At 33.2% G+C, this 13831-nt stretch overlaps 1 protein-coding gene across 1 annotated transcript in view; it reads right to left on the bottom strand.

Annotated features, from left to right (window-relative positions):
- LOC143252202 (FRAS1-related extracellular matrix protein 2-like) overlaps positions 1 to 13831 on the bottom strand; it is a 122373-nt gene that overhangs the window by 55139 nt on the left and 53403 nt on the right. The window contains exon 2 of the mRNA XM_076503961.1: positions 10504 to 10593. Coding sequence (XP_076360076.1) covers positions 10504 to 10593 — 90 coding nt within the window. The remainder of the gene's footprint in view (positions 1 to 10503; positions 10594 to 13831) is intronic.

Here is a 13831-nt window from a genome sequence, read left to right as displayed (position 1 = left end):
TAAAACTTGAGCGAACTGACTCGCGACCCCTGGTAACGCTGAGTGGAATAAAGTTATTTCGATGGATTCATGTTGCTTGAATAAGACTTTTAATGTAAACACATAAAAAACAACAAATAACCAATTGTATGTTCGTTATACATGTATAGAGTAAACATAATGACTATATTATTGGTTGTTTTTTATTTTTGCTCGAAAGTGAAGAAAACGTTCATTCACAACATAAAATCTAAATCTTGTTTATTGTTTATCGGCTTCATGGAGGTTTTATTATCAAAATTCTTGAAAACTTATAGCGTTGAAAGAAGTCCGTAAATATCCGTTACTAAATGGAGATAACATTTCAAATGCGCAGTTTTTTTATAAATGAATTTGTAGCAACGTATTTCTTTACTCAAGTGTGAAAATAGCATTATTGTAAAATGAATATTATAGATAACCATGGTACACAAAATGTAAAATTAACTATGTTACATGAAGCTTATAGGTAAACATGCTTCATAAAATTTATAATTAACCATGTTAAATGGAACTCATAGGTAACCATGCTACATGACATTTAAAAGTAACTATGCTAAGTGGAACTCATAGGTAACCATGTTACATGATATTTAAAAGTAACTATGCTAAGTAGAACTCATAGGTAACCATGTTACATGATATTTAAAAGTAACTATGCTAAGTAGAACTCATAGGTAACCATGTTACATGACATTTAAAAGTAACTATGCTAAGTAGAACTCATAGGTAACCATGCTACAGGATATTTAAAATTAACTATGCTAAGTAGAACTTAAAAGTAATCACGTATTGGGGGACAATAGCCATGGACTTTTGTTTTTGTTCTTTTAGGATAGATAAATATTAATAGTGTTTTTCTACATAGATAACAAATAGCGTTTAACGATAAACACAATAACTGTGACATCAATTCTTGTTATCCATCCTCTGATAACATGGAATTATTTTATGAACAGTAAAGACTGTTTTTTACAGAATATCGCTCTCTTTTGATCTGTTTTAGTTTTAAATTTTAGTGAAGAGTTTTACTTCCCTATACGTAACTGGTTGTTAAGTTTTAATATAAACCTGATGAGACCCTAAAGAAAAAAAAGGCTTTTTTAATTTTAATGTACGACTCCCTCATAAATGTTTTCCGACGTATGCTGTCTGTTTTTTTTTTTTTTCTATTTTTGGACAAAGACGCTGGAATCAAATAGAAAATAACGACTACCAGGTGGCTGCCTCTGACTACAGGATCTGTAAGATAAAATATTCCCTGGTTTTGTTGTTCTACACGATAGAGTTTCAGCTGTGACGTGACTAACAGTTTAATGCTAACTTGAAAATAAATACTTGGAATGTTTTCTTCGAGTTCATAATAGCTAGATTTTTGAACTTAAAAACTTGTAAACATGTGTTGAAATGTTTTAACTTTTGTTGAATGTAATTTGTTAAATTATAATAAGGCATGCCTTTATCATTTCATTTTTCTTCGAATTACAGAGCATGATAAGGCTTACATCAACGATTAAACTGTAATTCATTACATCTGTGTGCCTTAAATGTTAGTTTACATGTACGTTTCTTCTTGTGAGAATAATGTTTTCATTTGTTGATAGTTTTGTCTCCAGTTTTAGCACTATATTGTGCTAAATCACATGTCGCCACTAACTAATTTCATAAACTCTAGAATCGTCAGATTTATAGCTAATGAGAATATTCCCAAACTAATATTAAAAATAATTTATTCAAGTGAACGATTTTTTGTTCGCAAATAATTTTCATAAACATTTCACACATACGCGTGTTTCAGTATGTGTATAAATATAATAATAGGAAGCTGGATATGAAATGTGGCTAAACTACCATCGTTTTAATAACATATTGTTCTGGTTCATTCCTTTTTTGTGTCACATGTAGGTTTTTTTAGGAAAGATTTCTTCTATGACATGAATAATATAGATGCTCTGAGAAAGATGGCATTTTGGTTTCTATTCAGAAATATTACACTGAAATTTCCTGAAAGCATATCTTAACAGTAAGGACAAAGCGTTGTCTAGTTTCTAAGTGCGCTTTTCATCCTTTCGTTGCATTTTATAATAAGTTTATTTTATACTTTTGTTTTTTTACATTTTGTCTACCTCTTTGTTTTGGTAGCTCCGAGTGGCACAGTGGTATGTATGCGGAATTATACCGCTAGAAGTCGGGTTTCGATATCCGTGGTTGGCAGAGCACGGATAGTTCTTTGAGCAGTTTTTTGCTAAATAACAAACAACAACAACGTTTTTACGACGACCTTGTGGTTAGAGAATTCGATTTGCGATCTTCCGATCTTGATTTCGAGTCCCCTTAGCCGTAATGGCGTTATAATATCACGGTCAATCACATTTCCTGTTGGTAATAGAGTAGACTAAAAGTTCATTATGGTAGCTGCCATCCGATAAGTCTATTACTGCTAACTCAGGTATGGATAAAGAAAAATCGCCCTCGAATAACTTTGCGTGAATTCAATTAATATACAAACTTAGTTACTGCAGGCTCAGTCAACGTCAGGAACTTAGACTTTCTTTGGTAAATATTCTTTCATATGCGGATTGATACAGTTTCCTGAAGGGAAATCGGTGAATCTGGGAGTACCACACAACTAACTGGATACTCTTATTTGCTGAACAAAATCTCTTAGTAAAAAGACCAATAAAATGTTAAAGTTGTCAATGTGAGTTGTGAAATTACTTCAGTAAAAATTCTCTGAAATATGATGAATTCATTGTTGTTCTAGTCTATCATTGTTCTACCATAAGTAAAACAACAGCTAACTGAGGTATTGAGATAGTGTAATTTGATTGGGTTCATTCTTACTAGTTCTTTTGTTTGGAAGTATATTCAGATTCAGGATTTAGGCTTCTAGTATTGCAATAATCTGATAAAAGTGAGGGCGTTTTTCAAATTATTAAATATCCACAGATTAGTTTACTAGAAAGTTGTTTAGATTAAGAAGTTTAAAAGAAGATAAAAACATTATTCACGAACATGAACTAAATAATATCCGTATCTTTTACATAAATAGAATTTTTTTCAATTTCTTTGAGTCAAACGCTTAAATTAATCACTAAAGTAAAAACCGTGCATAACCTAAAGTTTAGTGATCCGGGCGAAATATCAGAAGGTAAAAACATGTTTGAGTCTCGATAGGCGTTGAATACGCCCCCTCACTTTCAGCCATAGTGGCGTCATGACAGCGACAATCAATAGTGGATGCTGTGACTTGTTTCCACATCTGGTCATCAGTTCTAAATTAACATTTTTATTCCTCGTTCTAAGACGTTCTGATATGACCATGTAACCTATATGTCACGTAACGCACTGTTCAGGTTGCAAATACCAAATGCCATCCATAAAATACACACATTAGCAAATTAGTCTAAACTATTAATTCTAGCTAGGAAAGTCGCCAACATGTTTTTTGTTGTTTTGGATTTCAATATAACATAATCAAGAATTTCACAAAAGTAAACAAATATTAAGACTTTAAGGGATACGACCCTGGCTCTCATTGCGGAACCACTGACTATGATTTAAGAAATGAGAAAACATACCTCTCAGAAATATCTTAAAATGTTTGTAGTACACTAAATATCCCTTCAGGAGTAGTTAGTTGTTCTTTGAAGGAATGGTTTAACAATAAATGAATAAAGAAATGGGTAAAATAACTTTAATCGAAAGATATTCTGCCCATCATTAAATGCTTTCTGGTCACTGTATATAATATTTAATCATTGGTGTAGTCAAGATTTGCCCATCACATGCGAGTAAGGGAGAATAAATAATTTATTCTTTAAATGAGAATTGTTTAAAATGTCATTTTCCTCAAACGGGAAGTTGGTAGAATGTCATATTCCCCAAATAAAGAGTGGGTAAAATGTCATATTCCTCAAACGGGAAGTTGGTAGAATGTCATATTCCCCAAATAAAGAGTGGGTAAAATGTCATATTCCTCAAATGAGAATTGTGTAAAATGTCATATTTCTCAAATAAAAATTTTGTAAAATGTCATATTCCCAAATTAAAAGTGGGTAAAATGTCAGATTCAACAAATGCAAATTGTGTAAAATGTCATACTCCTCAAATGAAAAGTTGGTAGAATGTCATATTCCCCAAATGAAAAGTGGGTAAAATGTTACATTCTTCAAATGAGAAGTGGGTAAGATGTCATATTCCTCAAATGAGAACTGTGCAAAATGTCATATTTCTCAAATAAAAATTGTGTAAAATGTCATATTCCCCAAATGAAAAGTGGGTAAAATGTCATATTCCCCAAATGAAAAATGGGTAAAATGTCACATTACCAAATGAGAATTGTGTAAAATGTCATATTCCTCAAATGAGAAATTGGTATAATGTCATATTCCCCAAATGAAAAGTGGGTAAAATGTCACATTATCCAAATAAGAAGGAAGTAAAATTTTATATTTCTCAAACGAGAATGAATAAAACGTTATATTGCTTAAATGAGAAGTGGGTAAACTCATATTATTCCCGTGTATCTCAGTTATTAAAGGTTACTTACACACCTGATTTATTGAATAAATGAGACGTAGGTGTTTTCTCAGCTCTCAAAAGAAACCCAATTGACACATAAATCCAAATACCCCAAAATATGCAAAAAAATAGTGAATCATAATCAACACATGTGTATTCCATACGTTAGAGCTTTTAAGCCAAAATAACAGTTCAATAGTTTTAAGTTAACTTTAAAGTTAACTATAATAACTGTTCCAGATTTTATCTTTTTTTCAAACGTTTCATTTCTTATCGAAAAAAAATTGAATCTAAAATAAAATGTTTGGTTTGTTTGTTTGTTTGAAGTTAAGCAAGAAGCTACAAAATGGTCTATCTGTGCTCTGCCCACCACGGGTGTTAAAACCCGGTTTCTAGCGTTGTAACTCCACAAACATACCGTTGTGCCAGTGAGGAGCAAATTCTTTGTTTGAAAATGTTACAACTTGGTAATCTAATTAAATATTTAAAAAATAAAGTTCGGCCCTTTGTAGACTTCTTCACGTTGTAATTTGGTAGACTTGCTACTGCTCCATGGTGGCACCCTTTTAAAAGCACTATAAACGGAAGTATATAGTATCTGTTTACTAATGAGCCCAGATGGCGCCACCTCTTGTAAAACACAGAAGTAAAGAAAAATTCCATATGTAACCACATCACTGTAATATAACAGCTGAGTTTGAACGTATATCATGTTTCTCTCTTGTAGATCTGTCAGTATGATAATTTACTTTGCTTTTCCATCTTTACTTCCTATATTATTATATCTTGTCCTTGACTCTATATGAATCACCAGCAGTATTAAATTCATTTTACTGTGACAACTACAAGGCCAAATACATTATCAGCTAAGCATGGAGAACTCACTAAGCTCTAGGTTGTTAGTTTACTAAACAAGGCAACGAATAACGTCATGTAAAGAAAAAAGTTTGTATTTTTATCTATAAATCCGTTTGTTTATATATCCATTTCTCTATGTGGTTGTTATCAAACAAGACAAGTAAAGAAACTTGATTTCTTACATTTGATATAATTATAGCAAATCTACCCCACCTTCACATCATAATTATATTTCACGTAATGAATCCAGTTTATTTCACACGTGTGAAGGTCTCATATAAGTATTAAATTTGATTACTTCATGAGTAAATAGAACTGGTGTATTTTAAACAGTACAAATGTTTTTCTTCATGTAATGAATCCAGTTTATTTCACACATGTGAAGGTCTCATATAAGTATTAAAATTTGATTACTTCATGAGTAAATGGAGCTGATGTATTTTAAACAGTACAAATGTTTTTCTTTACGTAATGAATCCAGTTTACTTCTAGCATTCTAAACATCTACCTAAATAAAGTAGAATTGTACATTTTTCTGGTGCCTTTACGTAACAAGTTCGTAAGAGGAAGTGGCTGAACCAGTTTCAATAAATTTTGTTGAAGAAACCTCAGTAATCGAAATTAAATGGGTAAACAATTAGACAAACGGTTCGAATTTTTTTCACTGCATGCTCTTGTTTTGTTTGTTTATTTTCAAGCGCAAAATTACAAAATAGGTTATCTGTGCTGATCCGTCACGGGTATCGAAACGCGATTTTTAACGGTATAAGTCTTGATGAGACTTACCGTTTTTCTACTGGAATGAGACACTACGTGAAGTCGATGCCAAACTGAAATGAAGTTTTATTGGAAGCTTCGCTGGTCTTGTTTGTTTTGTTTTGTTTTGAATTTTCGCGCAAAGCTACTCGAGGGCTATCTGCACTAGCCGTCCCTAATTTAGCAGTGTAAGACTAGAGGGAAGGCAGCTAGTCATCACCACTTACCGCCAACTCTTGGGCTACTCTTTTACCAACGAATAGTGGGATTGACCGTCACATTATAACGTCCTCACGGCTGAAAGGGCGAGCATGTTTGGTGCGACCGGGATGCGAACCCGCAACCCTCGTATTACGAGTCGAACACCTTAAAATACTTGGCCATGCCGGGCCTACGCTGGTCTATCGGATTCAGTTAACATCGACGAAGAATAAGTAACGCACACGTATCTCGTCTTGCAATCTCCGTAAAGCCAACTAAATAAATACCGCGCGAAGCGCGGTTACATTTAACAGTCTAATATGTGTAGTGAAATGAAATTATCTTCAATAGTAAACAAATTTGTTTCTGGTAAAAAAAATCGAGTTTGTTTCAAGCATTACAAATATCTGACATAACAATTAAAGTTGGGACATTTTTAAATGAATAAATATATGCTCGTGATAATGCAACTAGTTAATGTTAAATATATCATACTTTTCTTTTGAGTAATGAAACCGTTTTGTTTTAACATGTACAACCACGTGTTCCATTTGATAGGACTGGTTTATTTCCAAAATTACAGACACCTTATAGAGGCCAAAACTGGATTATTTCTAAGAGTTGTATCAGGTAGCTGAACTGGTTTTAAAGAGAATAAACAGTTGTTCCTGGTGCCAAAACTGGTTTACTTACATCATTCGACACATTTAATTAGCTTTGGTTTATGTCTGTTATTATAGACATTTGTTTTGAAAGTATAACTAGTTTTTGTTTCTGTTTATTTACTTTTGGAAATTGTGCAGACTGTTGTTCTATAGCGTGAAGTTGGTTTATTGCAACAATAAATGTATTATAATAACTACATGTTAATTCTCTGGAAAAATAGCTTGTATGTCGAAGTATTATTGCAGATCCAAAACTATAAATAAACAGTACATTACATGAAAAAGATTCGTAAAAATAATGACTATACGTCATAGTTTGGTGGGAACAATTCGTGTTTTCAAATACGTGTCCCAGAGTTAAAATAAAAATTGTGTGGAATGTCCCTGTGTGTTATGTTACCTAAATGAAAATTTGGGTTATATGAGATATCCTAGGCCTAACAATATGATTGCGAATAAGAAATAGAACAAGATTTAGGATATCACTGGAAAGCACTTGATCTTGGTATGCAACGATTAAACTAATAAATAAACTGATGTTTTATAAGTTGATGGTAGTACGTTGTATAACAAACCAAGTACAAATGAACAGTGTATACCTTGGTGATTCATGATTGGATGATTGGTCATGTAAGTATTATTGAAAAAGAAAGTAAAATTTAGATAGTAACCTTTGTCTTTTTTGTTATCAAGAACTAAATTATAAAATTATATAAATTATAGTTACAGAGATCGAGTCCTCAATTTGAGCATTATTAAAATGTATGCCTAGCGATGAGTGAGCCTTTATGTTTATCATTGAGACATTGGGGACTACATTTTTGGAATATTTTATGTGTAAACTTTGGATTAATGTGTTGATTCTAATTCTGGGGAATAATTTGACACCCAGATTTCATTATTTCGCTGTACGGTTCCTATTGACATCTTTAAGAAATGTCCTAGTAATAGTGAACAAAAAAATGCATTCATCTTCTTAAAAACCAGTACATAGAAAACCATTAAACACATTAAAATTTAAAGTAAATTCGTATCTTAATACTACAAATACCGTTTACATATAATGAGTATAATAGTGTGTTATTATTAATGTAATAGTATTTTACAGCAGTGCTTGAAATGGGACAGAATGCTATAACAGTTCTTTTCAAAAAATTCCAAAATCATCCCGCCACCTTTTAGTAGACTGTGAGTTTCTCAGAAGGGAAAGGTTCAATAGTTGGTGCAATAAGTATTTATAACGTTAAGAGACTGGGGAGAAAAACTGTATATATATGTATATATTTCTTTTTATGTAGTACACAAATGGAGCAAATAACCCCTCTGGAAATAGTTAATAACACAAAGTAGCCATCGGAGTTTCCATACAATAACTCGTAGCAATATAAGTCTGTTTATACTTTGTAGTGAAACCGAATTATCACCCCAATACTATCAACAGAGACCGTTAGTAATGTGGCAAAATTGTACCTATTAATTTCATCATGTGTTTCAAGTAACACAGTCTAATTACGCATAATTACAAACACAAAATATTTATCCATTTCTTTTCCAACAGATATGTGTTTATGGTATAGCAAAGTTATATCGGGTAAGCTGGTGTGTTCACAGAGGGTAATGGACCCCCTGATTTCTTCGCCTTGCAATACTTTTATCGTAGAAATCGTTATTTTAGAAGCCTTTTGATCATATAAAATGTAAACTATTTGGAATTCTTTACCCAACCTTTCGCATAACCTCAAAAGTTACAACTTACATACGTGTTTGTTTGTGTGTGTGTGAATCATTCAAACTGAATAAAATAGTTACATTTCTATTTTTCTGTAAATTAAAAGTATATAAAACTATATTATGACACTGTTAGCGCATCGGATCCTTATACAAAAAGTTACAGCTTGATTTTGAATCACCTATATATAATTTTTAGTAGTCTCCTGTTTTGAAAGCGCCATCTGATTTTTGTCAGAATTTCTTATCGCTTCTCGGTAGTACTAAAAAAAGGCGTAGGGTGATGATGACTTTTAGAAGGGTGGCAACCCACTCGTGGTGGTGGTGTGGGATGTGTCAGACGAAACATTCGATCATTACGTTGACTGAGTGGCTGAGTTCTTTAGGTACTAGGAAAGTTTCGGGTTTAAACAACGTTTCTTACTCACTACTGGTTTTGCTGTCTTAATTAGACACCAATGCGACCATGAACCTTGGACCAAACAACCACTTTAGGTGACAGATGAACTGTCAGAATGATTGATCAAAACGATATTCACTTTAAAAATGATATTAGTGTTTTCAAGGGTTAAATAAATGTAAACGAATCACATTGACTCCACTTAAAACTGGCCATATCTACAACACTAAAATTGCGTGTATTTTGGCAAATAAAAACATAGCGATATAACAACATTGTAAAGCTTTAGCCATTTCCTATTGCGTTTGTATTGAGTCCCGTTTTTCTTGTTAGAATTATCTTTCACATTCTTTTCAATATTAACACGTTCACTGCACTTAATAGATAAGTTAATTTAATTCTAATATAGCAAACATGCCAATAAAGTATTTTTATATCATTGTTGATTAACTGAAGTTAAAAAAAAAAGCCACACAATAAGTTAGCTGTATTCTATCCACCAGACAAACCGCTGTGCCACTGGATAAATATAATTGTTATGAATAATGTATACTTTGTTTGTGTACGATATCAAAACAGCTTTATTGTTAAGTTTAATCAACATTTAAGGTCCTAAGTAATAACCCCTACGCTCCTTCTAGGCCCGGCATGGCCAGGAGGTTGTGGCACTGAACTCATAATCCGAAGGGTCGCGGGTTCGAATCTCCGTCGCACCAAACATGCTCGCCCTATCACCCGTGGGGGCGTTATAATGTGACGGTCAATCCCACTTTTCGTTGGTAAAAGAGTAGCCCAAGAGTTGGCGGTGGGTGGTGATGACTAGCTGCCTTCCCTCTAGTCTTACACTGCTAAATTAGGGACGGCTAGCGCAGATAGCCCTCGAGTAGCTTTGTGCGAAATTTTAAACAAATAAACAAACACTCTTTCTTATATTCATAATTATGTCTGTCGAGCGTTAAAACCATTACTAAATCACAAAAAAAGGAAATAAATGGAAAGAGATAACCATTATGTCTGATTATTTAAACACCTGATAGACATCTTGCTCGGGTTGTGAAACTGAGAGTCTATAGTCCTCATCCTATAGCTGTTAAAGCACATGCGCACATTGTTGCCATGCAAATCCCACGACAAATCAGGTAAAAGTAGCTCAGAAACAATCAGTGTTTGCAATTTACCTGTTACTTTCCCTCTAGTCTATCAGCTCAAAATTATAGAGATCGTTACGTCAGTTGATGTTTGTGTAGCTTTTGTGTAACACATGAATTATTTAAAACATAAACTGATAGACGATTCTTAGTGACTCGATAACCATGTATCAAAATGATCAGAGGCTTTAATAACACAACCTACCTTCATCAACAACCTTGAAGTGGAAGACGTCGCTAGTAGCGTTCACCATGCTGTCCAGAATGTAGTAAATGTTCATTTGGTCGATGTCGCCTAAAGACAAATGAAATAAAGTATTATAAGTAGAGTTTTTGTTCTTTGTAACTACAGTTATGTTAAACAGTAAGTTATGTTCAGAAGTGAATAAAAACATTTTAACACATACAATATATATTTTTCGACTATTATTATTATTTATTATTGTTATCAAAATGAATGTTTTTACACCATTTTTCTTTTAATTAATTAAGTCATCTCCATCTGCAAAACAGGAGTTAAACAGGGGAAAACAATTGAAATTGTTTGTGAACATTAATTTATGATAGCTGTTGTATTAACACATAACACTGAAGGTATTCTAAAGTCTTTCGAATAGTTCACTGGTTTAACATAAGACATAAATGATTTAAGATCCAATATTAAACAGTATGTTTAACAAGACGAATAATGGAAACTAAATCCAAAGCATGCCAAGAAAAGACTTAGATACATAGTTTATCCTGATCTTACGGTAAAAACTTAGGTTTCTTGCATGTTGAACAGAATAATTACATAAGATACCTGACTTATTCTCATCAGACTGTGTACAGGAGCTAAGTTTAAAAGATGTTGGACAAACGACTAAGCAAGATACGTTGTTTATTTTTATTTGACGATAATAAATGAGTTCAAAATGAGCTAAAGATAAGATTTTTAAAAATTATCCTAGATTATGGGAAATAAGTAAAAACCTATTGGACAAAATAGTTAAAAAGACGTAAACAGAGATTCTCAATGGTTGTGCAACCAAATCAGCGATATAACAGATATTCTGACGATAGACTACTACTAACATAAACCAGCTCACCATATAAGTTTTTGCCACACTTTCACCCAAACAAAACCAAAACCAAAGCAGTTACACGTGAGATTCTTTGACACCCTATGCAGGTTCGTTTCTGCCTGCCTTCACTTTTTTCATATTGTATGTCTAAAGAGGCACGTGATGAAAAGGACTGGTGTCTGACATCAGCCTAAGCATTTCCATATCAGAAGTTAGGTTTGATTGCTTGTTTGGAACTAAGCACCAAGTTACATAATGGGTTGTCTGTGTTCTGTCCACCCTGGGTATTGAAACCCAGTTTCTAGCGGTGTGAGTCCACAGACACGCCGCTGTGTCACTGGTGGACTCAGGAGTTAGGAATGTGATGTTGGTCTCAGACAGAAACAGACAGAACAATAAGTCTGATGCAGAATTCCTTCGCAGTCTTTTACCAACTAATAAAATTCGTCCAGCGTAAAGAAACCACTGCTGTAAAGGAAACTTGATAATTCACTTAACCTACTTAAGGATATTTAACAAATCCAAAGAATTATCCAATGCGTTTTTCTTCTCAGTACATTTTGAATGAAAATACCAGGGAGAGAGACACTGGACAACGTTGTATTCTATGATATATACAAAATTTTCTAGCTTTAACATCACCTGTATGGGTAAGTTTTGTTTGTTTCTTTAATTTCTTGCAAGAGTATTCGAGGGTTATTTGCTCTGGATGTTCCTAATTTTAAAACAATATACTAAGGGTAATGAAGCTAAGAAAAAACATCCTTTGCTAATTCATGGGCTACTCTTTACCAACGAACTGTTGGATTAACCATCGCATTATGATTCTTCCACGACTGATAGATTTGCATGCTTGTTGATAGGTTTCGATCATGCGATTCGAGCGTCCGAATTAACAAGCATCCAATATCGACACAGTAAAAGTGAGAAGAAGCTTTCAGAAGCAAACAGTAAAAACACGTGTTTAGGTTCGACAGGTTTATCAAACAATAAGTTTTAGGTCTTACACAGCTAAAATACAAGGTTCAATTAAGCCGAGAAGACAGAGCGCAGATAACCCATTGCTATACCTTTGTTATAACTACGTATCCAGTTTAGCCTTATTTTAAATGAACAAGTCGTTAAACTCTATGAAATCCATTGCAATTCCTTGATTACCCACCAGATTTTGCTCAGTAAGTGGATCATATTTTAGTGGCATCACTGATAATTAATTGTAATATTTCTACACTCACTCTCAAAATTACTAGAACTACTTTACTAACAGTCTTTCTACTGATTTACTTACTTGTAAGCAATCAAACTAAGTGATTAACTAAAAATGATTATTGAGTAACTGACATTCAACATCGCAAATATTAACCAAAATTATCATTGCTTTTCAAATAATTACTTAAATATATATATATGTATAACAATTAACCAAATTAGTTAAATATAAACCACTCCAAAATCAGGGGTTCGATTCTTCTCGGTGGACTCAGCAAATAGCCCGATGTGGCTTTGCTATAAGAAAACCACACACACACACACTTAAATATAAATCCATCTTAAACACAACTAACGAATAAAGTACTCTGTGGACAAGACATTAGGGTTAACGTCCAAACTTAAAGGTATCGCTTTTCAATTTTGTTTGTCACTTAGCTAATGTTTCCTTTATCTTTCGTGCTTTCAATGACTGATAAAAATACCATTTTATTATTATTCAATAGGAGCACAGAGAACAAGCCTATCTCCCGAATTGAGCTCCTGGTAACGAATATCAAATTCCTGCCAATCAAAGCTCATGTGTTTAGGTAAAAATATGTACCTTAAGAACCTCGTCTTATACGTAGGCTATCGCCGTGGGAAAAAAAAACAACAACAACTTTGTACTATCAAAATTGATTAAAAATTGAATTGTAACATGTGAGGAGAACATTTTCTGGGAGTCAGGTGGCAATGGAAACCTGTTTCACAGATAAAAAATTGAAGATGTTTGATATTTTTTGCCAATATCGTGACCAAACTGAACTCAGCAATCTGAGATAAGTGAAGGAGAGGAGGGATATATCGTGTTTAATTTTTACGAAACACAATCGTCTGAATGGAATTTGGTAATCCATTACCTGAGTAGAGAGTATGTCGTACCACACCTAGATTTGTAACTTGTTTTATTAAAAAAAAAAGTATATAATTTGAATTTTATTGCAAAATAACTGAATTAATTAAATTAAATAATGTAAAGAAATACGAAGAACAAGCAGCAACAACTTCTTTCAAAACATTTAAATTTGGTGTTTGAGTATGTCGTATTCAGCACCGCATGTGATACATGGGTTAAACATCCCTAATTCAGAATAGCTGGTCAAATGAAGAGCGACCAGTTAGTTAGCAACACTAACCTCTCAATATGCGACTGCTTTTAATCGAACAGTGGAGTTGACTCTTACAGTTATAAAAGTCGCTAAAGTTAAAAGAGGGGAT

The sequence above is a fragment of the Tachypleus tridentatus genome, chromosome 6, assembly GCF_004210375.1.
Source record: "Tachypleus tridentatus isolate NWPU-2018 chromosome 6, ASM421037v1, whole genome shotgun sequence".
Taxonomy (NCBI): domain Eukaryota; kingdom Metazoa; phylum Arthropoda; class Merostomata; order Xiphosura; family Limulidae; genus Tachypleus; species Tachypleus tridentatus.
Note: the sequence above shows the minus strand (reverse complement) of the source record. Positions and strands in the feature narration are given on the sequence as shown.